General features: G+C 44.5%; 1 protein-coding gene across 1 annotated transcript in view; it reads left to right on the top strand.

The window, feature by feature from the left end:
- Window positions 1–24,433, top strand: part of LOC147732809 (6-pyruvoyl tetrahydrobiopterin synthase-like) — a 181,303-nt gene that overhangs the window by 49,036 nt on the left and 107,834 nt on the right. Inside the window, exon 3 of the mRNA XM_086957362.1 lies at window positions 24,098–24,120. Within this exon, the coding sequence (XP_086813488.1) occupies window positions 24,098–24,120 (23 nt within the window). The remainder of the gene's footprint in view (window positions 1–24,097; window positions 24,121–24,433) is intronic.

Raw genomic sequence — 24,433 nt, 5'->3', positions numbered from 1 at the left:
GACAGAGGCAGGTATCAATGTCCAAATAGGGACCCTTGCTCCTAGTCAGGGTAAGGGGGATACACTCTTTGGATGACCCCTGCTACCCCGTTGGTAGCTTGGCACGAGCAGACAGGCTTATCAAAAGCAATGTGTAAAGTATTTGTACCAACACTCACATAAACACAGTGAAAACACCACAAATGAACTCCACACCAGTTTAGAAAAATAAATTATTTTTTTCTAGACTACACAAGACCAAAACTACAAAAATCCGACATACAATGTTCCAAAATAAGTCTTTAAAAAGATTTCTAGTGTTTGCACCAAAATAATCCACAGTTGCGTCGCTTTTATCCCAAAGTACCTGTAGATGCGACAAAAGTTCCAAGCGGCAGCTGCAGCGTCAGAAAACAAGCGATGCAGCACTCCTGAGACCCTGGGGAGGCGATGCGACAACCCCACTGCACGCAGCGGGCGGGTTGCGTCAAATCTGATCTGTATGGGGAGCTATGCGATACCTTGTATGGATTCTGGTTTGCAGGTTCTTCGGTAGGAAGCTTCTCGCACAGGCACGATGCGACGATCTTCAGAACGGCAACGATCTTCAGTGCAGCGGCGATGCGTGGCGCAGTGTTGATCCTCGTCTGTCGTTGCCCTTTCTGTGAGAATGTTCGCAGCGACAGGCAAGCGGTGCAACGGTTCTCACAGCGGCGACAAGCTCTGCGACGATATTTGCAGCGACAGGAACCTTTCCGCACCAGGGCGATGCGCTCCGCAAGCGAACAATGCGTCGGTTCATGCAGCGGCAACAGGTGCTGCGACGATCTCCGCGGTGACGGGAATCTTCTCGTACTATCAACGATGCGCTCCACAAGTGGGTGATGCCTGCAAAATTGTAGATCTTCATCTTTTCATCTTTTCCAGCTTCCAAAACTGCAGGAAACAACCTCCAGAGACCCCACAAATGGATCAAGCACTCTAGGAAGGTCAGAACTCACACAGCAAAGTTATGGGGGGAAGCTGGGGCTTAAGTCCTTTTGTTCCTGGGACTTCTTAACAGGAGGCCAGCTCTACTCAGGCCTTTGGAGAACTCTTCAAGCAGGGGACACAGCAATAGCAAAGTCCTTTCCCACTCCTTGGCAGAATAGCAACTGCAGGTCAGTCCACAAACACACAGCAGGTCAGTCCTTCCTCTTCAGTCTTCCAGCTTTTCTCCTTGACAGAGGTTCCTTCTTGTTTTTCAGGATAATCTAAAGCTCTGGGGTCTGGGTATCCTTTTTTAGACCAATATTTCCTTTGTTCTCTAAAGGCAAATAGGCTTTGCCTAGTATAAACCAGTCCTGGAGCACTCTGTTTACATGACTCCTTCTTTCCTTTGAGAGAGAGGGGCAGGGTCGTCAGCGGCACAGTAGGAGGTGGAGCCAGCATTTTGGAAAGCAGGCACAGCCCTATTCAGGCCCAAGTGCGATCCCTTCCCACCACTCTAGAGGCCGATGGAGCTATTCAGCCCCGTGCTGACTCACCCAGCCTCCTGAAGCCACCCCAGCTCGTGTCACTCACAAAGCAGACAGCCAATTCACAAACAGGCAGAGGCACACAAAAAGGTTAGATAAGAAAACAGCCAGTTTCTAAAACTGCTGTTTTCAAACACAGGATTTAAAAACCATCCTTCCTAAAAGATGGGTTATTAAATTCTGAGTTCAGGGATACCAGACATCAATTTTCTATCTTGCTCCTATGGGAAGATATGCTGGTATGCATTATACACAGCACTCCCCATTCTAGCTTATGGGCAAGATAGCCTTTCAATAGTGAAAAACGAAATTGGCAGTATTTCACTATCAGAGCATGTCACTAACACAAGTACATGCTCTACCTTTCACACATACTGCACCCTGCCCAGGTGGGTACCTTGGACCTTCCATAGGAGTATCCAATGTGTACCAAATGGGAAGGGTTAGGCCTGGCCAGTGGGGACACTGGTCAGGTCAGCATGGCAGTTAGCAATTGCACACAGGCTCTGCGGTGGCAGGCCTGAGACACCATTTTAGGGCTACTCAGGTGGGTGGCACAATCAGTGCTGCAGGCCCACTAGAAGCATTTGAATCACCAGTTCTGGCACACTCAGTGCACTTTACTAGGGATCTACTGATGGAACAAATCTGCCAATAATGGATAACCAGTACAAAAGGGGGTGGTAATGGACGGAGCATCTGAACCAATCAAACACTCACACCCAGTCAAAATCTGGGTTTAATCCATCACCGTTCTTTAGCCCACTCTGCCACCCCAGCTCAGACATGGCTATATGCAAATCAGTCTGACCCTGTGCCTCATGGGAACAGTCCAGCCCGAACTGCCAATCTATGCCTTTCCTGGACCGGAAAAAAGCTTCCGAGGACCGGTTTCTGGCATTCCAGCCGTCTTCAGCCGGGCTTGCTTGAATCCAGTGGCAAAGTGAGCAATGGATAACCAATCATATTAGGAATTTACCAAGGGAGCACTTACACTATGACAATGATCAGCAGTGGCAAAGTGCCCATAGCATCTAAACCAGCAAAAATGAAATCCAGCACAGCATCAAAAATACAGGAGGCAGAGGTAAAAAGTCAGGGGAAACCACGCCAAAGATGCCAGGTCTAATATCATCCAAAGCAATCTGTTGGAGAGAAAAATCCTGTTTAGAGAACAATTGTATGCTGGCCCACTGATCTGCGGGAGAATTATCCATAAACAAATTACAGTATGTTCTTAAAAACTGTTTGGGATAAATTAACGTATGGTATTCAATACTGAATCAGAAATAAGAAAATATTGAATCAAAGAAGTGGATTTGATAATGAGCTGAAAATATGCATATTGTAGGGATTCAGGGCTCGCCAAGGGTACATTATTTCCAGTTCTCCCTTAACCCTAACAATTACTCTAGCAGTTTTAGATTTCCCTTGCACATTCCCAGGCTTACTTCAATCTAATTCTGATGAGTGGACTGAATTGAAATCGCCTCCTATTATTATGTTCTTTGGAAATCTTGCTCACTGAAGAATTAAGTCATAGATCAAGTCAAGTCAAGTCAATGAATTTATATAGCGCGCTACATACCCAGATGGTCTCAAGGCGCTTGAGGAGGGGTGGGGAATTACTTGTCGAATATCCAGGTTTTAAGTTGCTTTCTGAATGCTAGGTGGTTCTGAGTGAGGCGAAGGTGAATGGGAAGTGAGTTCCAGGTTTTAGCCGCCAGGTAGGAGAAGGATCTTTCTCCCATGGTGGTTTTGTTAATGCGGGGTACAGCGGCAAGGGCTTAGTTGGAAGAGCGTAGCTGGCGGGAGGGGGTGTAGAAGGAAAGTCGTGTGTTGAGGCCTTCGGGTCCAAGTTCGTAAAGAGCTTTGTGTGCATGGGTTAGGAGGCGGAATGTTATCCTCCTATTGACGGGGAGCCAGTGGAGGTCTTTCAGGTGACCAGAAATGTGGTGGTTACGTGGGATGTCTAGTATAAGTCTGGCTGCTGCATTCTGGATGCGTTGGAGTTTTTTCTGAAGTTTTGCGGTGGTACCTGCATATAGGGTGTTTCCGTAGTCCAGGCGGCTTGTAACCAGTGCGTGGGTGACCGTTTTTCTAGTTTCGGTGGGGATCCAGCGAAAAGTTTTTTTGAGCATGCGGAGAATGTTGAAGCAAGATGATGAGACGGCGTTGACTTGTCTGGTCATCGAGAGTGAGGAGTCCAGGATGACGCCCAGGTTCCGTGCGTGGTCCGTCGGGATGGGTGCTTTTACCAAGGGCCTCTGGCCACCAAGAGTCGTCCCAGGCGGAGGGGGAGGTACCTAAGATAAGGACTTCTGTTTTGTCTGAATTCAGTTTCAGACGGCTGTGCTTCATACACTCGGCTACTTCTTTCATTCCTTCATGTAGGTTGGTTTTGGCGGTGTTAGGGTCTTTGGTGAGTGAGAGGATCAGTTGAGTGTCATCAGCGTAGGAGATGATGTTGAGGTTGTGTTGGTGTGCGATGGACACGAGGGGGCTCATGTATACGTTAAAGAGGGTGGGGCTAAGTGAAGATCCTTGTGGTACTCCGCAAATGACTTCAGTGGCCTCTGACTTGAATGGTGGGAGGCGGACTCTCTGAGTTCTTCCGGCAAGGAACAAGGTGATCCATTCCAGTGCTTTTCCTTGGATTCCGATGTTTCTGAGGCGTTGTAACAGGGTGCTATGACAGACTGTGTCGAAGGCTGCGGAGAGGTCGAGGAGGATGAGGGCGACTTTGTCTCCATTGTCCAGTAGAGTTCGAATGTCGTCTGTTGCTGCGATGAGGGCGGTCTCGGTGCTGTGTTTGGCTCGGAAGCCGGACTGTGAGGGGTCAAGGGATTTGTTCGTTTCGAGGAAGGCGGCGAGCTGGTTGTTGACAGCTTTCTCGATGACTTTGGCCGGGAAAGGAAGGAGCGAGATGGGGCGGTAGTTTTTGAGTTCGGTGGGGTCAGCTGTGCGTTTTTTCAGGAGGGCACTGAGTTCGGCGTGTTTCCAGCTTTCCGGGAAGGTGGCGGAGTTGAGGGAGCAGTTGATGACATCTCGGAGGTGTGGTGCTATGATGGAGTCTGCTTTGTTGAAGATGTGATGAGGGCATGGGTCTGTGGGGGATCCAGAGTGGATAGAGTTCATCAGGCGGATGGTGTCCTCAGTGGAGATTGGGTTCCAGTCATTAAGGATGTTCAAGGGGGGTGAAGGTACAGCAGAAGGTTGTGTGGGTTGGTCTCCGGGTTGGTTGTCGAAGCTGTTGTGGATGTCTGCGATTTTGTCATGGAAGAACGAAGCTAGGGAGTCGCAGAGGGTTTGAGAGGGAGTAATGTCGTTGGAGTTGGCAGTGGGGTTGGTGAACTCTTTGACGATGTTGAATAGTTCCTTGCTGTTGTGGGCGTTGTTGTCTAGTCGGTCTTTGAATGCGGCTTTCTTGGCAGTTCGGATCAGTTGGTGGTGTATGCCGGTGGCGTTTTTGAAGGCGTCCCGGGTGCTGGTGCTTGGGTCTTTTTTCCAGGCCTTCTCAAGGGAGCGACAGAGTTTCTTGGATTTCTTAAGATCATTGTTGAACCAGGAGGCGTTTTTGCAGCCTAGTTTGATTTGACGTTTTTTCAAAGGTGCTAGGTTGTCGGCGCTGTTGGTTAGCCATTGAGTGAGGTTAATGGCTGCTTGGTTGGAGTTCGAGGAGTGGGCGGGGGGGGTTTTGAGGAAGCGATGAGGTGACCTGGTCGATGGTGATTTTGTTCCAGTTTCTTCGTAGAGTAGGTTGAGGATGGTTGTGGGTTGTGGTCTTTTTGTAGATAAAGTGAACGCAGCTGTGGTCCGTCCAATGGAGAACTGTGGTGTGACTGAAGGAGATATGTTTGCTGGAGGTGAAGATAGGGTCGAGTGTGTGACCTGCGTAGTGAGTGGGGGTATTAACGAGTTGTTTGAGTCCGAGGTTGGCGAGATTGTCCAGAAGGGTGGTGGCGTTGCGGTTGTTGCTCTTTTCCAGGTGAAAATTGAGGTCTCCCAATAGAATGTAGTCCTCGGAGGGGAGGGCGTGTGGGGTGATGAAGTCAGTGATGTCTTCACTGAATTGTGCCCGGGGTCCTGGTGGCCTGTAGAGGAGGGTGCCTCTGAGTGTGGTCTTGGGGTCGGTGTGGATCTGGAAGTGAAGGTGTTTGGCGCTAGCGAGGTTGACGTCTGAGCTAGTTGAGATGCGGATGGAATTCTTGTCGACGATGGCGATGCCTCCTCCTGTATGGTGGGTGCGGTCTTTTCGGATGATCTTGTAGCCTTCCGGGATGGCAATGGTGATGTCTGGGGCTGAGGAGGCGTTCATCCATGTTTCTGTTAGGAAAGCGACGTCCGGAGAGATGGTGTCTAGTAGATTCCAAAGGTCGATTGCGTTTCTGTGGACCGAGCGGGTGTTGAGCAGGATGCATTTAAGGTGGTTGGTGTTGGATCTCTGTTTGGTGTTTGTGGATGAGGAGTTGGTCTTGGTGCCGTCGAACTTGCATGAGTTGCATGTGAAGGGTCCATGGGTGTGTCCAGGAGCGGCTAGGGTGCAGTTGGGGAGTCGGCCGGGGTTTAGGGCTAAGAGGTTGGAGGCGTCGTATGAGATGCGGGTGGGGTGGGTGGGACGGGGGCCAGGGGGTCTGGCGCTGGGCGTGGTCCAGGCGCGGATGGGCGTAGACGGGCTTACCTTTGGCGCACCTTCGGCGCGGCCGCAGCGCGTGGACGCTGCGCGTGTGGACATCTGACATAAATGGAGAGTGAAGGGGGCGGAGCGTGGAGGGGCAGCAGGGAGGCGGTAGCGGGGATGAGGGGCGGGCCAGGGGAAACCAACAACAAAATGGAGGGTCAAAGGGAAAGCGAGACAGGGGCAGCAAATGCTCAAATGCGCCGAGTGTGCAGTCTATTGAAATAAAATGCAGAACAGCCTCAGCAAGGTCGCGCTATGATGTATATCAGATAGTGCGGCGCTATGCGTGAGAAACGCTAAAATGCTACGGAGACCGGCAAAACAATGCGATGGCAATTACAGTTGTAACGATACCGGTAGTGATTGAAAGCCGGATCCAGTAAGGTGTTGCAGCACAGAGCGTCGCAGCTGCTAGAGATCAGGAGCGTGGGGGAGCGACCGTTCAGGGGAAGGTCCAGGCGGTCACAGTTTGGCCGGGAGGTGGAAGGCTCAGTATTCGTGGGTGGGAGGGGCAGCAGGGAGGCGGTAGCGGGGATGAGGGGCGGGCCAGGGGAAACCAACAACAAAATGGAGGGTCAAAGGGAAAGCGAGACAGGGGCAGCAAATGCTCAAATGCACCGAGTGTGCAGTCTATTGAAATAAAATGCAGAACAGCCTCAGCAAGGTCGCGCTATGATGTATATCAGATAGTGCTGCGCTATGCGTGAGAAACGCTAAAATGCTACGGAGACCGGCAAAACAATGCGATGGCAATTACTGTTGTAACGATACCGGTAGTGAATGAAAGAGATTTGATTCAGTTGAATTTCCACAATAAACCACTTAGCAAACCATCAGCTACCCTTCTAGCTATTATTCCCTACTTTTTGTTATTGGTGATTGATGAGAAATCCCTTAGTGCACTGCTGAAACAGAAGCTGCTCCGAACATGTGGAATTGAGCCAAATTAAGCATTTTCTCCCTTTGTTTCTTGAAATGAGTGTCCTGCAGAAGCACAAAGGTTGATTTTTATTAGGCTTTCCCATGTTTTAGGGTTATTTAAACCATTCACGTTCATTGCATTGGGGTACATAAGGATTAAATTAACTCAAAGCTAAATGGACCTTTTTGCGTGCACTATCAAGGAGACCTGAGTAAATAATTTAGTATTAGATGAAATCATCCAAGATACTAATCTAATGTTAAAGGAAGTTATCTTTTCAACCTCAAGGTCGCTACCTTTTCTGAAAGCTGCATCCAAGTCCCCTTGGTTTCTCTCTCCACGACTCCCCCCTCCCACAATTCTCACCATCCCCTGGCACCTGCTCTGCTCTCTGCTACAGTGCTTCTCCCGTCATGCCCCTTGGTGCGGTGACTGCACCTAGTGCTCCTATTGGATGGATGCAGAGAATGTCCCATTCCCTCGAATCCTGAATCCAAACTGTGTCCTCACTTCAGTGCCAGTTTGATTCGTTATAGACCTCAGGTACCTGATCATCCTTCCAAGCCCTCAGGTCATCTTCAGAATTTCAAACTGATTTTATTCCAGAAATTACGTCACCCTGCCCCTTTTTGCTGTTTTAATCCCCAATATTTCCGTGAAGCATCTATGTCATGAAATATCTTAAATGTACTGCCCTTTGCAAGAAATTTAAGCCTAGCTGGTGCAGCAAAATAGCCTGGGCCCCTTTGACTTTGAACGATGTAGGGGCATATCATCAAGGGCCGGTGTTAAAATTATCGCCGCTTTTGCGTCCGTTTTTGGAGGAAAAGTGGAGATAATTTTATCGTCTTATTAGCATGGACACGCTAACACGTGAATCCATGCTTTAGCACCCATTTTCTTTTTACCTCGCCTTGCATTGCTAATGAGATGCGAGGTTGGCGTTCCCTTGAGAAATATATCGAAAATAATCACTAACGAAGGATCTCCCTATCAACATGGGGATCGCTAACCGGCTTAGCGACATTAAAAGTAGCGCTAACCGGCTATATCGCCGATTCCTTAGGCCTGCTAATTTTTTGATTTAGCCATGTTTAACATGGGAGTTGGATCATCAGATGTGGTAACTGCATATCATGTGATTCCACAATCGAAGGGTCTGAATTTGAACATAGGGGAGTCAAATGTAAAAACAATGGATTCTCTAACTGCAAGACACGTAATGTGGTATATGCAATCACTTGTGCCTGCCAAAAACTATACATAGGGAAAACGACACAACAGGTAAACAGTCGCATTACCCAACATAGGTCACGAATTAAAAAGAAGGTGGTAAGTGCTCCTATGGTCCAACACTTTCTTGACTCAGACCATAGTGAAATGGATTTCAAGTGGACCGTTCTGTGCACAGTAGTGCCATCAGGAAACAAGGGCCCGATTGACATTGAGGACACCCTGCTAAGAAAAGAGGCATACCTGATTCTTAAATTTAATAGCGCACAAACCGGATTGAACACTCTGTCCGAGGTGTCCAGACTATAAACAAAAGTTGTGTGGGACTCCACGGGGGCTTGATAGTCCCTCCCTTACAGTAGGGAAAAGAGGGGGCTCAGCGAGTTGAGCAGCTGAACTCCTCAAATTGGTACGCGCGTGTTCAGAACTACAACTCCCAGAAAACCCACGGTCATGTGACCGTATTTAGTTTCTAGGCAACCCGACCGCCGCCCTCGACATTGAATCATTTGGGAAGCGAACCGCTTTGAGAAAGGTAAGCAGAGGGTTTGAGTGCTTATACCAAAAAGGGTTGTAAAATTCAGTAACACTAATAGAAACCGATCTTTTCTAACAGCATAGGAGATCGGAGGGTGACTGATAGTTACTACGTGGTACTTCTGAATAGCACCGAAGAACCGAAAAACTGTGTGGCATAAAGTGAGCCGCTCCCGAAGCCCGCGGGGCACCTTATGAGGTAGGGGCAGCCCTTTTATCTAATGTTTCGGCTTTTGAAAGATTTCAAACGTGCTGGTACTGATTTCCTCCTCGCCCTCCCCCAGGTCACTGAACCTTCACCGCGCCATAGGGAGCCGCCCTACCGTACCCCCAAACTAAACTAAAGGTATGTCCGGCAATGTTCTTGACTGATGTGATTGTAGGGCTATCCCTGAAACTTGACTCTAAACTGATTCCTTAACGTCTTGTAGACTGCAGTTCCCACTACCTAGAACAAGACATAGGAGAAATCCGGCTACCATTCAGGTAAAGTGTTTTTAAATGCAGAAGATCCTAAGTGGTCTTAATAGATGAGGCTATAGAATTGACACTCAAACAGTGTTTCTTTTCCATTTTACACACATGCAGATAGTAATGACAAGGCCCTGAAGAGAACTCATAACTGATGTATGAAGTTCGAAACGCGTCGGCAAGAAAGGGGATAAAAATAACAGCACCCATAACAAACGGCTTACACGCACAAAAAACTATTGTTGTGTAGAGATTGGGACAACTCATGTGTCGTGATATCTCCTTTCATTTGTGATTTTGTCTATTACTGTTCAAATAATTTTTCACTGTTGGCTTTTGTGATTTTTTCTTGTGAAATATTCTGCACACAGACGTAAATGCTTTGTTGTGTATATACTTGATGATTTGTTTCTTTCTTTTGTGTTAAATTTTATGTTTAATCTGGTACATGTATATGTTATATTTGTGGTGTTCTTTGTCTGACATGCAAAGTTCAGAATCTTTCAAATAATTGATTAACTCAAGGTACAAATAAATATACCGAACATATCTGACCCCTGTGGATGTGTTGCTTATAACTAAGAGCTTTTCTAAAAAACAGGTGGGGGGGCACGTTTTTCATGTAAATTTTTTTTATTTAGCCATGTTTAACATGGGAGTTGGATCATCATCCTGAGTCCACATCTCCCTATCACCAATGTTTTTACTATTGTTGTTTTTTAATCACAGCTAATCTTGCGATATTGCCCCTTATCGCCGCTATTGCCGGGATTTCTATAGCCTCTGCGATGCGCGTTGCTGATAGTGCGCTCACTGGGCGATAAAATCCGGCGATAGGTGGCGTTATTATTGTGCACGCTAAACACGGCCAGCGATATTTTTCGCTGGCCGTTGATGGTATGCCCCATAGTTTTCTTTTTAACTTTATTTTGCATGTTCAATACATTTACAGCTTTTGTCAACATACTTTACAGCAGTGTGGTAACATGCAGAATCAAGACGAGAAAACACTATTCCTGTGGACAGAGTGACCTCTAAGTGGCTAGGTATACATTTGCAAGGCAAATTTTTCACATTTAATTCTTAACCATGCCAATAATACATCTCATCGGCAACTGTAGATTCCAAGCTGCAAACCAAGCACTTGCATCTTTTGTTATAGGGAATATCTGGGAAATGCAGGGCAGGGACATTTTAGAGGTTACACCGTGACTCCTAGTTTACAATCATATGTGGTGCATTTCAAGAACCCAGTTTACTCTCCTGGTCCATCCCCAATCTCTCCATCAGCCTGCTCATGTGCTCCAGTGCTGAATAAGTAGGCTTAGTAGGGCCCCCAGATGTCTCTCATCGGCTACATATTCGGAGCAGCATGCAATAGGTTTCTGCCTGCAAACTGTAGTATGACATATTGTGGTGCCATTCCTTAACCATTGCTAGAGGGCAGCGGGACCAACACTTAGTAATCCTACGCCTAGTGAGCCGTAAGCTTATCACTACAAGTCTACGTATCTTGCCTTGTATCCCTCTATCATAGCCTAGCAGTGCCAGCAAAGGCTCTGGCTCCATTATTTCAGCTGTGATAGCCTCAAGTTCTAGAGCATACTGCCTGTCAGAATTTCAGCACACCTGGGCAGTGCCAAGCCAAATATATTAATTAAGCCAATTCTGGCACACAGCACGTGCAGCCCACACCATCACAAAGCCCATATCGAGCAAGCGTAGCTGGGATATAATATACACGATTACCATATTTGAAAGCATAGAAGTCTGTGTTTGCTGATCAATGAAACAGTCATTTTACCGGAGCAGCAATATTGCCATTGCTTATCGTCAATGTTCACCCTCAAATCCCACTGGCATTCAAGTCTAGCCTTTGTCAACCCTGGCCTAAGCACTTCCTGTGTATATGTCAAAGCCGGAATCGTTCACTCCTCCCACATCTCAGGGTAAAGTTAGGGTCTCCTAAATCACTCAGGGTTGCTTCCCTGCCCAAGCCAACCACATTTCAAGTGTCTTCAGGGAACCTAGAACTTAATGGGCTCGAAGAATGGGAATAGTTATAAACAAAGAGAGAAAGTGAGAGAGCACCATAGAGTGACAACGGTAGTCTGATCCACCTGTCTACCACTTCCAATAGCCTATGTATTGCCCTGTCATAGTTGTCCAGCAGCACTATCTGTGGGTTTGTGTGTACTTGTATACCCAGGTAGCATATGAAGTCCATAGTCCATTGCAGAGGGTATTCGTATTTTATAGGAGTTGTGACAGGGGTAAGTAGGAAAATGGAGGATTTGTCCCAATTAAATCGCAACCCTCAATGACCCTAAAACAAGACCATCTCATGCATCTCCAGAGACAGATTATGCTCCAGATCCCTCACATATAGACGCATGGCACCTGCATATGCTGAAACAATCAACCTGTATCAAGGGAATCTTGGTCCCCGGTGCGCATGATACTACCGCAGCGTATAGGCCAAGGGTTCTGCCACCAGGGCACATAGCAAGGGCTACAGGGGTCAGCCCTTACGGGGACCGCTGGTTACAGCAATACATGCTGTGACAACACCATTAATATGAATCCGGGCAGTCAGTAGTGTTTAGAGTACTTCTATGAGTTGGAAAAACACCTCCACTACCCCAATTGCTTTCAGGACTGCTCGCATAAAGCTCCATTCTACTGAGTCAAACACTTTTTTAGCATTGAGGAAGACTGCAGTTGCAAAAACCTCAGAGTCTAACTGTTGCTTTGCTCCAAAGAAATTCCTAAGATTATACAATAAGATGCGACCCGGGATGAAACCAACCTGATTGAATCCCACTATTTCTGGCAACAGTGGCGCCATCTGATTGGCAAGAATCTTTGAGTACAGTTTTTTATCGACATTTAGAAGTGACAGTGGCCTGTACATTGGACAATGATCTGCTGGTCTTCCTGATTTCAACATAGTAATCAGTAGTGCCTTGTACTTGGTAGGGGGCATTTGACCCTCTTTATCCATTTTCTCATACAAGGTGGCCAAATGTGGAATTAGTAGGCCTTGGCCACTCTGAACCCATCGGTGACTAGTACTTACCCTAGTGGCATCACCTTAAGCATGATTCATATCTCCTCTGTGGAATTAGTAGGTCTTGGCCACCATGAGCCCATAGGTGCCATGTGCTTACTCGGATGGCATCACCTTAAGCGTGATTCATTAGAACAACAATGCCCCTGCACTATACAAGTATGTAGAACATTAGAGTAATGACATCTGTAGCAAGTAACGATCAGTTAGTATACATCCACACTTTCGGAGTGACTTAAGAGAATCAGTTATCCAGGTTCAGGTACAAGAGTTCCAAAAAGAGAGAAATGTTCTGTTCTTGGTGTTAAATAAATGGTTTATTGTTCCTTTGTTAAGGCATTAACAAAGGAACAATAAACCATTTATTTAACACCAAGAACAGAACATTTCTCTCTTTTTGGAACTCTTGTACCTGAACCTGGATAACTGATTCTCTTAAGTCACTCCGAAAGTGTGGATGTATACTAACTGATCGTTACTTGCTACAGATGTCATTACTCTAATGTTCTACATACTTGTATAGTGCAGGGGCATTGTTGTTCTATTGTTACTTGTGTGGATCTTCTTGGTCCAACTTTGAGCGGTTGTGTGAGATTACCGCTCGCTCTTTTGCCTGTACCAACCACTTCACCGTGCTCTCTACCTTGCGGATACACAGGTGTGCGCCCAATTTCCCTGGTAAATGATAAAATCTCCTTGTCGTATAACTTAAGCGTGATTCATATCTCCTCTGGTGAAGAGGGGCATGAGATGTTCTCTGTGTTCTCGCTTAACCCGTTTCACTGCTATGTATGTATGTCCTCATTGCCAGCCTGGTGCGAAGTGTACAGTTTGGTGTAGTACCTCTGTAAATGTTCCAAGATTAGCTCGGTAGAGCCCAACTGCTGTAGCAGTTTATCTAGTGCCTCAAGAATTGCATCATAATCTTGTCCAGGTTGTAGCGGCGCCTGGGCACTCATGTTCACCATAAATTAGAGGAACTGCATATTTTCCCAGATAGTTAAACTTGCTCTGTGCAGTCTTATGATAGTCATCAATCTTAGTCTTGATGCTAAACGGAAGACTTCCGTCTGCTATCTCCCAATGCTGTGTTTCCAAATCTGTAATCTCTACTACTAGTCGAATCAGGAGTTATGAAGCGATCGCAGTACTCCAGTATGTTTGAATAGGGTTATTCCTCTTATATAGACTTTGAATGCCTCCCACACCATTATGAATCAATGTTTGTAGTAAAATATTCATGGTTAGCCAGTACTAGTTCATCTCTGAACACTGTATCCAATAATGAATATGGTGAAAAGTGCCATGTGAATGTAGCTGACCATGCTGTGTGCAGCTCTAGCTCCAACACTACCGGTGAATGTTCTGAGTATGTACGTGGTAGGGGCTCACATTGCGGAACATGGTGAACTAGTTTGCTCGATAATCACCACACATCAGTGTGGGTGTGGATATAATGTACTGTAGAGTCTAACCGTTGGTTTGCCCCTAAACAGTTGTAAGATTGCTGGTGACGGTAGATGCCCAGCAGCCCATGGTGAGCTGCTATGTCTGACATGGTGCAGGTTGCAGCCGACCCAGGATCGGGCATGGCGCCAAGGAGCAGTGTGTGTGTTTTACAACAAATATGTCAGAGAAGGTTCCATGCCCCAGCAGATCCAAGAGAAGTTGTACTACAAAGTGTTCCATATTGTCTATATTGGTGAATTCAGCTATGCCCATGATTCTGAGCTTGTTCCTTCTTGTGCAGGCTTCCAGGTCCTCTGCTTTTAATTGCAACACAAGAGGGAGTTTGTTAATTTGTTGTTTTGTAACCTGGGGAGTGACTTGTTCGTCTTCTGCTTCTGAAACTGTGTGCTCCACCATGTCTAAGCGTTCCTCAAGTTTGTCCATTCTTTCAGACATGGGGTCCATTCTGAAAGTTGTAGCATTGACTTTGCCTTCAATTTTTGTGAGGCTAAGCTACGTGGCATCTAGGACTTGTTTCAGGTCCGTGTCTGTCTCTCAGCTCGATTCTTTGTTCACTTCTCCTGAGGCGGTTGCCTACTCATGTCTGACTCTGGTCGCCTTGCACTGGTTAATCTTCAATTTGGGCTGTGTTGTCCATTTTGCCCATTGATGCGAGCAGTGGTCACGTTGTCCTGCCCTCTAGTGCCTCCTCAACACAACAGATGATCAGAGGAGTTCAGCACACCACCAAGTGTTATGTACCCCAATCTAGGCCTAAGTAGCTAAGTGACCTTTCACCTACATTTGGCCTACTTTGCGGACCTTTGTGTGCTGAATAAATGTCGATCGGTTTCCCTGAAACTAGCCTCATTTGTTATGTAGGGGGATTTTTAGAAAAGTCCCCCGCACAAGACATACATAACCGGATTAACAAACTCTGTTTAAAATCATGATCTTCTTCATCGTAGGACGAAAGAACCACTATGAAATATTAAAGGTATTGATTTAGGCTCATTTACATATTCGTACTCACAACATATCAATTGAAATAGGACCCCGAGGCAATCTTTATGGTATAAAAGAATCATACCTGCACTAGATAGACAGAGGAGAAGCTTCCATGCTGACACAAGACACTGAGGTACCAGCCTGCAGAAGTTACAACACGCAGTGGTCTGAAATCCCTTGTGGGGTTCCAATTCAAGACCAAGACAGGGTCCTTCATTCTCTTGCATCATGTAATTGGGTTGGCCCATTCCTAGGTGTTTCTTGGCTTTACACCCACATAAATGCTAGGTACACTTAGGTAAGGTTTCATTGTAGGAGTATGCTTGATTAGTGTCATGTATATATGCCTGCATATATTCACTGTTTGAGCACCATGGTACAATTATATCTATTATTTACTCATTTGGTGCTTGTAATCTTATACATTTGCTTCTGTCTGATGATTGTTGCAGCAAACATGTTTTACACAAGAATGATGCTGGTTCAATACATACTTAATGAAGAACGTCCCCATATTTTATTCTGTGTTTCTCTCTGAGACTAAGGGGCATATTAACAAGAGCATTATCTCCACTTTTTTGGCTTTAAAAGCCAAAAAAGCGGCAATAATATTTTCGCCCTATTTACAAGTGGGTGCTAACATGCATTAGAGCATGTTAGCATCCTTTTACCCAACGCCTCCCTTTGCATCTCTAATGAGATGCAAAGTGGGTGTCACTGGGCAGTACAACCTTGCAAATATCGCTGATGTGCACATTGCAATATTTACAAGGCTGCCTCAGCATTTAAGCAGATGTTAGTTTTTGGAGAAAACCGCTGTTTTTGCCAAAAACTAACCTAAGCTAAAATGCAAACTCACCTATCCCTAACATTGGGGGTGGGTTATGCTGATACGACCACAGGGTCATATCAGCAAGGTTATCCCTGTTTTGCACGGAACATCGCTGGAAAACCAGCGATGTTCCCTGCAAAACGGCGATTTCCCTGCTATCGCTGGAATTTATATTGCCCTGGAGAAACTCGTTGTTAATAACGCACTACCAGGGCGATAAATTACAGAGATAGACGGCGATAAATAAAAAAGCGCTAGGTGTGCTTGCTTTATTTATCGCCGTCCCTTGTTAATATGCCCCTAAGTGAGCACGATTGACTCAGTGAAAAGTACTGTACTGTTTTCACGATCTCTGAAGGATCAATGGTTGCCATGTTTGATGGTGGCCAGAAGCTATTCACTCTGCGGTAAGGTTAAAGGGCTTATGGTGGCAATTTGAGCTTGCTTGTCAAAAGGCTGTCATATCCTTTGAGGGTGTCCGGAATCGATCTAGACACCAAACCCTAAGTTTAAGTTGTCTAAGCACACAGATCCTATGTATTTTTAGGAACTACACAACACAAGAACCTTGTGTTAACCCCTGCTGAAGATCTTCGGATCCGCAGGTGCGGGGGTCCCCTCAACCAGGTAGACTCCTGCAGTGGGAAGGATCTTCAACCAGCCCCTTACCATGAGTGCATTATCTCCGTGACAGCCTGTGTCCATTGCACGCAGAACATCACAATCCAGCAAGCAGCGCTTGTGTCTCTTAGCTGGCCCTCCGCTACACTGCAGTATGCATGATGTAAATTAGAAGTGAGGAAGACCCCTCGCGTAATATCCATAACAGATATCATTATTGACCGAAGCTCCCTGTGGCGTTTTGATGTTTCAAATGTCATGTTGGGGAAAACCTAAAAACTGAATTCTCCTAAGGCTTAACAAGTGTTGTTTTATTGCTTTCGATAGAAAGATCTCTGGTATTCTGTAAGCACCAAAACGCGTATTGCATTAACCAGGGGAGTACAATATTGAGATATTCTGTGAAAGGTACTTGTATGCTCTCATTATGGTTATATTTGAGTTCTGATTAAATCCTCTATCAACTCTACTACAGTGGAGGCATATTTTTTTTCTTTTTTGGATATTCTAATAAATCATGGATTTGTTCTGCTTAATTGGTTTTAATGGTACTCAAGTTGCATTTTAATGCTACTTAGCTCTTTTATGTGAGAGGACTAGCTTTCACCAGTCCTCCTTGAGCCTCCTCAAGATCAAAGTCTCTAGCTTTAATTTCTTCAAGCTGATCATAGTAAGTATTGAACATCCTTTTTTAGTGTTCAAGGAGGAGAGCTGTATTACTTATCTTGTTTTTCCATTGAAAGAGTAGTCATCAGTGCTTCATCTATCTCACTTGGAATTTCGGCCCCAGGGCTGAATTCCAGTTGGGCTGGCTCTTTTGTTTGCTCAATGGGCACCATGTTGCAGAGTTCCAGTACAGGTGCTTCCCCATTTGTGTTTGGGATGGTGGAGAACTGCTAAAGCAGGCACCATTTCTCGCCATCCTAGACATGAGTTGAAGGGACCGAAGGGATCAACGGGGTCCCCTTTATTCCTTTTGTGTGCATATGGTTATCGGCCTTTGTGCTGTCTGATGCTTTAGCTTCATTTTCTCCTTTAGTCTGTGTATGTTTATTAGGCCTGGCCAAAATTTAAATCACACTAGAGTAATTGGCATACTTTTGGTAATGAAGGGCCTCATTAATGGGGATTTGGCACAGGGGAGCACAGCAAGTCACCTTGCTGTACTGCCCAATGTCAAAGTGAAAGGGCAGAAAGGCAACATATTTATCTAATGCAATGCATTCCTGTCCTTTCCCCAAGAATTGGAGTTGTTTCAGCAGCCTAGCATCAACACAGGCACCTTTGAACCATGGTACATGGGTGCCTGTGTTGTTGGCTTGATTGTTTTTGAGCAGGAAGGGGCACAAAAAGAATCCTGGAGGGCATTTTCCACTTTCTATGTGAGCTGCAGAATGCAGCACACATGGAAAGAGGAATAAACGAGGAGAAATAAGGTTATTTCTGCTTGTTGCACCCCTTGGAGAGGCGTAAGGTTTTGGCATATCCCCAGGTTGCCTGGTTTTCTTAATCCGGGGAAGCATCAAAATCCATGGATGTAGTGTGGGAACACACACCACAACGCCCATGGAACGCTGCCCTAGAGCAGAATAAGGCAATGCAATGATATAAACTGCCTTGCCTTACTCCATGTCTATGAAGTCACTGTAGGGGCCTGTGTTCGACCTCATGATCACAGGTTCTAATCCCGGCAGATCCACTCAGCCTTTCATCCATTTGAGGTAGATAAAATGAGTACCATTGAGTTGTGTAACAATATACATCTGTTATTCAGCGCCTTCAGACCTTTGGGTGATACGTGCACTTTATAACTGTACATGTTATGTTATGTTATGATAAGCCATTCAAAGCCGCGCTGTGTGACTTTACGTGATCTCATAGATATGATTTTGTAATTTGCGCTGCCAGAGTGTCGCAAAAAGTGATGCTAAGGTGGCACAAGGGGCTCATAAATATGCCCCTTAGCGTAACAAAATGTAGACAAAAATACCAAGATTTTGCCAAATTGCATCATTTCAGGGTCATATTTGAATGCAAGATTTACCCTTCAGGATATTTTTGAATGCGACCGGCATTTCAGGTAGATTGTTTAGCCGAACTGACAGTTCAGGTAATTTTTGATTGTGAAGATGAAATTCTAAATGTGAGAGGCTATGTTTGGACACAAGCATCTGTTAATTTAACGAGGGCAATCAAAAAACATTTCATGTCGTTTTTCTTACCCCAAGCAGACTTTACGGGTAATTTTTTAGCACAAAACCAAAAATCTGAATACAAGCATCATTCTTTGGAATAGCAGAATTCAACCTGAAATTACATTTTCGGTTGCATTTCTACCCAAACAAACAGTAATTTCAGATGATTGTGTGGTGTTTCCACATATTTAGAGTACAACAAATTACACACGTTTTGGACAGCAAATTACACAATTTTGCCCACCCCTAATGATTATCAACTGTCCCACTGACAAATGATTTATTACCCCATTGAGATATACGGAGAATGTTTTGCATCCACTTCCAGTAAAGCAGTATTTCCCAAACTGTGGATCGGTGCTCACTGGTGAATTGCAAGCCAATTTTTGGAGGGTCACAAATGTCCTGGTATATGTAAGTAATCATATGTTTAATATTGATACTCATTCATTCATGGACAGTACATGCTGAATTCCCCCAGGCAGCTGTGAATCGGAGGAATTTTGAAAATTTTGAAAATCTTCAAGAATGGTCAATAGGCCATTTTTGTTTCCCGCCCCAGACTACACTCCTAACAGACTTCAGACAGTTCAGAACTGTGCGGCCCGTCTACTGCTCGAGTTGCCCCGCACTCAATCAGTGAGGGCCAGTCTGGTCCACCTTCACTGGCTGCCAGTACGTCAAAGAATTTGTTTTAAATCCTTGTGCATTGCCCATCAGGCCTTCTGGGAATTGGGTCCAATGATCACCCGGGATCTGATCACCCACTACGTCCCCACCAGAAATCTCCGATCTGGCCAGACCTTCTTAGCTACACCTCTCCGAATAAAGAAGACCAGGTCGGGCGGGAGGACGTTCGCATATATTGCGGCCAAGACCTGGAACGCTCTCCCGCTTCATCTCCGATCCAACTCCATCCATTCCCTATTCCGAAAGCAATTGAAAACTTACCTTTTTAACCTTCCCTACTAATTCCCAGGCAGCCACTCCACGAGGTCCTTCCCTTTACATTCTCTAAGCGCTTGGTCGCCTCCGGGCAGCAATTCGCGCTCTACAAATGTACTTCCATTTCCATTTCCATTTCCATTGTTTCCGACAGACAGAAGTTTCCACAGCCACACTCAGCTTCACGGCGTTTGGTTAGATCAGGGGTCTCCAAACCGGTCCTGGAGGGCCGAATACATGCCAGATTTTTGGGATATCCCCATTGAGATACATGTAGTTATTTTTAAAATCTGGCATGGATCCGGCCCTCCAGGACCGGTTTGGGGACCCCTGGGTTAGATTCAAACTGCACTAGTGTCTTTCTTAATGTCTTTCAAGGTCTAGGGAGTTCCAGAGGGCTGTGTCATCCTCTTGGTGGTTCTGAATGCAGCCTGGAAACCTAGAAGCTCTTGTTCATCTGCATCTCCCCCCAGAACGGGGAGCTGTGGAACATGACTATTCACTCACAGTGATAGCTGCCATGTTGAACAGGGGGAATGACAACATCTGCAGTGCATGTCAGAGGGTGGCATGCATAATCATTTACTGTATTCTCATGTTAAATCTCTTGAAGTTTATCTGGCTGGGTATCAGCCCGTCAAGAACAGATCAAGTCTGTTCCCTTAGCTTGCTTTGGATCACTCAAATCCCTTGCCAAAACCCTTCCTTTTGTTTCTCAATACCTTTACCAAATTGATCTCAACATGTGTGGTTTTGCTACTGGTTTAGTATAACATCTTCAACCTAGGGCTTATGGATGACTCTCTGACGAAAGTGCAGAGCATCTAAAAGCTTGCTGTTCAGAATATTTACTACCAGAGGAAACATAATCATGTTTCATCAGCCTGCTGACAGCTCTACTGGTTGTCGGCATCCCTGGGAGAGAATGTTCTTGCCTTTGTGATCACTTTTTGGCCCATACGTCCACACTCAGTTTGTGCTTCAACTCCAGTGTGCTTTCAATTATTCTTCATATTTGTAAGGCACATATTCGAAGTCAGTCCTTATTTGTTCTTGGCACTAAAGCCTTTAATGTTCTTTCTCTGCCCTTCAGAGCAATCCGAATTACCTGCACCGTGGAACATCCCTCAATTCCTTTTCATTTTGCTGATTGATTTTCATGATTTTTTTTCTGTTTCTATCACCATCCCGTCCAGCACTAAGATACCTTCGGGTAAATGTTGTGCTTTAGATATATAATTATAGATGGGTAACAGTGAATTATGGAGATGCTTTTCACCCAGGTTTATGCGTGACATCGAATAGACAACAAGAGTAAAAAATGTATCTGTAATTCATTGATTACCCTCTATAATTGTATGTTATGTATGCCCCTCCCCAAATCATCTGCCTCTGCTTTCTTGTGTTACAAAGAGGCAGAGGAGTCCTGGGGGAGCCTTTTTTAACATGGCCTCTCCACACTGTCCAATATTAAAAAAGAAGTCTGACCTCCTGTCACCTATCCCCAGCACATTCTGTGCCTTCCCTTTCATCTCCTTCAGAAGCTACAGTGTCTGCATTCCAGCACAGCTCTGACTGCCTCTCACAGAGCCAAGCCAGAGCAGCCGGCAATTCCTTTATGATGTAGCAACACTGACTTACGAGATCTGTAGCCCATAGTTGCTATATCACAGCAGTGAATTATCAGGTTTAGAATCTGACAATCAGTGAAAGTCCTACATAAATGAATAATAATATCTCCAGTACTAGACTATTCAGTGACATAGCAAGAGGGGACTATCCTCCCCAAGCGGAATGGGTTTTGGGGTGGGTCGGCCTCTCTCCCGCTCTTCGATGCGGCAATCTCAGGGATATCACCAGCACCCCCGCACTCTTACGGCCGCCGCATGCGCCAAAGGCAGGGACTACCGCGGGCGGCAATCTGGCTAGCTACGCCACTGAGACTATTTCTTGAGGGCAACTTTGGAATCTATGGCATTTTAGATAATTTAGATACAAATTACACTTTAATATGAACTACTTAGCCCATGTTTCCAATTACTACTTGAAGGGAGTACTTCTGTAAAACACCTTCAGCAATTATGACTTGCTCATAGTATGCAAAATATATGGGGTATTTCCTAATCACTACTTACACACTGCCACCAATAGACTTAATCAAACATCACCCTTCATGCCCACCAATTTAAACTTCCCCTCAAAAGGACTGAAAAAGGTGTTCCACCAGTGGCATTTTCTGTTTCATCAGTACTAGTTACCATTGCCTGCATTTCTCATCAATTTTAATATCATATCAGTGGAGGTAATATGAAACATTACCACACTGCACATTGCAATCTTGCTGGGAACGGTAATTTAGCACTGGTATTAGTTACTTCCCGAAGACACCCAGTATTCATTAACATCTCTTGTTTCAAGTTCATAAAATAAAAAACACATTCTTATATCCAAATTTTGAGTGAATTGATAATAGTGTTTACATCTTTCGGATTTGGTCCACAGATTTTATATCCAGCTTAACTCTCCAGATATGGACAATTTTTTGGGGGAAAAAATATTGAATGAATACAAAATCACAGATAGCCAAGAACCTGAATAAAGTGTGATATAAGGTTGTCCAGTGGCTTTTAATGCAAAAAACCCAACTGTTACAGTTTTATGATATCCCACGGATAAATGGCTCTACAAGATTGGCCGACCTATACACCGGGGAGGTCAGGCTGTTGCAAACCGGCATAAGAAATGGGAGGAGAATGGGTACAGGCAAGTGGGAGACTTTCTTAACTCAAATTTCTGCAAAAAGTGGCCAGAGATAGAGAATGGGCTGCTTCATCCCAGGGATATGCCTAAGTGGGCATTTATCAAAATCAAGCATTTTCTTTGAAATATTGACTCTAGAGAGCTAAGAGTAAGATCAAAACCAAGCGATGAGCTACAAGAAACAATGGATACGTGGTCAGTAAGCAGCTGGGTGAAAATCTTTAATGAAAAATAATCCTCCACTGTCTATAAAAAACCCTGAGATAAATGGCAGAGGAAAGATGGCCTCCAGATCCCAATAGTGGTCTGCAATAGAATGAACAAACTTAATGCAACAACAATTGGAGGCACCAATTTTAGGAGAATGCAATTCTACACAAAATGGTTAATATACAGGACCCATCTTTTCTCCATAATATGTACTTCCAGATTGGGGGCAGGTGTTTTCACTGCTCGAAAGAGGGAGAAGGTACTTGGCCTCATATTGTCTGGGAATGCCCAAATATCAAGCAACTATGGGTAGAAACTGAGAAATATCTCACAACAACTATAGCTCAACATTAACTATTGTCAAGTATATTGCAGTTCTGGGATGTTCTCCAAGCATAACAATAGACAAATGCAAGGAGAATGCTTCTTTATATATCGGCCCTGGTGGCAAGATCATTATTTCTAAAAAATTGGCAAAGTAATACTGAACCCACTTTCCAAGCCTCGAGGGCTAAACTTCACAAAGTCAAAGAGTTGGAGTGAAGCAACTTTTTAAGATTAGGGTCTTTTACAAAATTTGAGAAACGCTGGAAGTCCATAGGAAACTAATCTGTGATTTGGTCAAAATTAAATCTTAAAGGGAAATTGCGCAATATGTGGCTTGCTTTTTCGATTTCTGATTTTACTTACTTTTAATTGAAACGTTTTTTGATGATAATGAGATCTGAAATTGGACTATAATTGTGGGAATATGTCAACCAAAATTGTAATTGAGCACCATAAGCACTTTATTTTGTGCATGTTGAATTGTGAATCGAACTCTCAATAAAAAATAACTGAATGGTTTAACCTAGCTGTCCTACTAATAAGTAACAGCTTTTCTCTGTTAAGTGTCTTAGGGTCAGATGTATGAAGAAAACATTTTGCGATTCCCTAATTGCGAACCCTTGCGATTTGCAATTAAGAAAGTGCAAAACAGCATGTATGAAAGTGTTTTGAACACTTCCTGTGATTCCCAGTGAGTGGCAAATTGCCTACATTATGAATATTAATGAGGTAGGTCGCAATTTGCGACCCATTAGGAATCGAACAAATCACAGTGATGGTGGTCTGCTGAGGTCAGCAGACCACTGTGTTTGAGATTGCTTTTAAATAAACAGGATGCTTTACAAAAAGAAAAATTTAATGTTTTCCTTTAATTTTTGCTTTTACAAACATTCACAGAGAGAAAGGGGTCCCTTAGGCACCCTTTCCCATTTGCAAATGGTTTACGACCTACTTGAAATAGGTGGTAAAATGCAAATGTTTTGCAAACACATTTCATTGGTAAAACATTTATACATACAGATGTGATTCAGTATTAGGAAGGGATGCCCTAACCATGCTCCTTCCTAATACCGAATCGCAAACATAAATTGCGATTCGGTAAGAGGTTACCGAATCTCAATATGGATTTGATATATGGGAAAAGCCTTTTTTGCATTTCCAAACAGGCCTATTCTGAAAATCATCCCTTTTGTGAGCTCAAAAAAGCTTCATAGATGTGACCCTTAGGATCTCAAAATTACATTTATCATGTCTTCATCACATTTGCATTAGCTTTGGTTATGTTGTGTATAATCATAATCAAATAACATATTCTCTTTTCGTTTTTTTTTTTCCAACAGTTACAGTGACTGTACGAGGAGAAGTAAGACCCTATACTTTTTTCATTTGATATTCTCATTTTATTTTCATGCATACATACATATTAAGGCATGTCCTTTGGACATAAACTGCTTTTGCTAGACCTGTTTTTAATGAACATTAGCTATATTAAAATAAATGATGTATAGTGAAATAGAATGGTGTAAAATTGCAAGATTCAGTCCTATCATTTATTTTCATTGAATTTGAAATGAAGACTAAAATTTTCACTTGACAGGAGGGGGTATCACAGGAAACCCCTCCTCTCTGAAATTGAGGGCCATATTTATCATTCTTGCAAGCAACACAATGCATCA

Source organism: Lissotriton vulgaris, chromosome 2_1, assembly GCF_964263255.1.
Source record: "Lissotriton vulgaris chromosome 2_1, aLisVul1.2, whole genome shotgun sequence".
Taxonomy (NCBI): domain Eukaryota; kingdom Metazoa; phylum Chordata; class Amphibia; order Caudata; family Salamandridae; genus Lissotriton; species Lissotriton vulgaris.
This window is presented reverse-complemented; position numbering and strand designations above follow the sequence as displayed.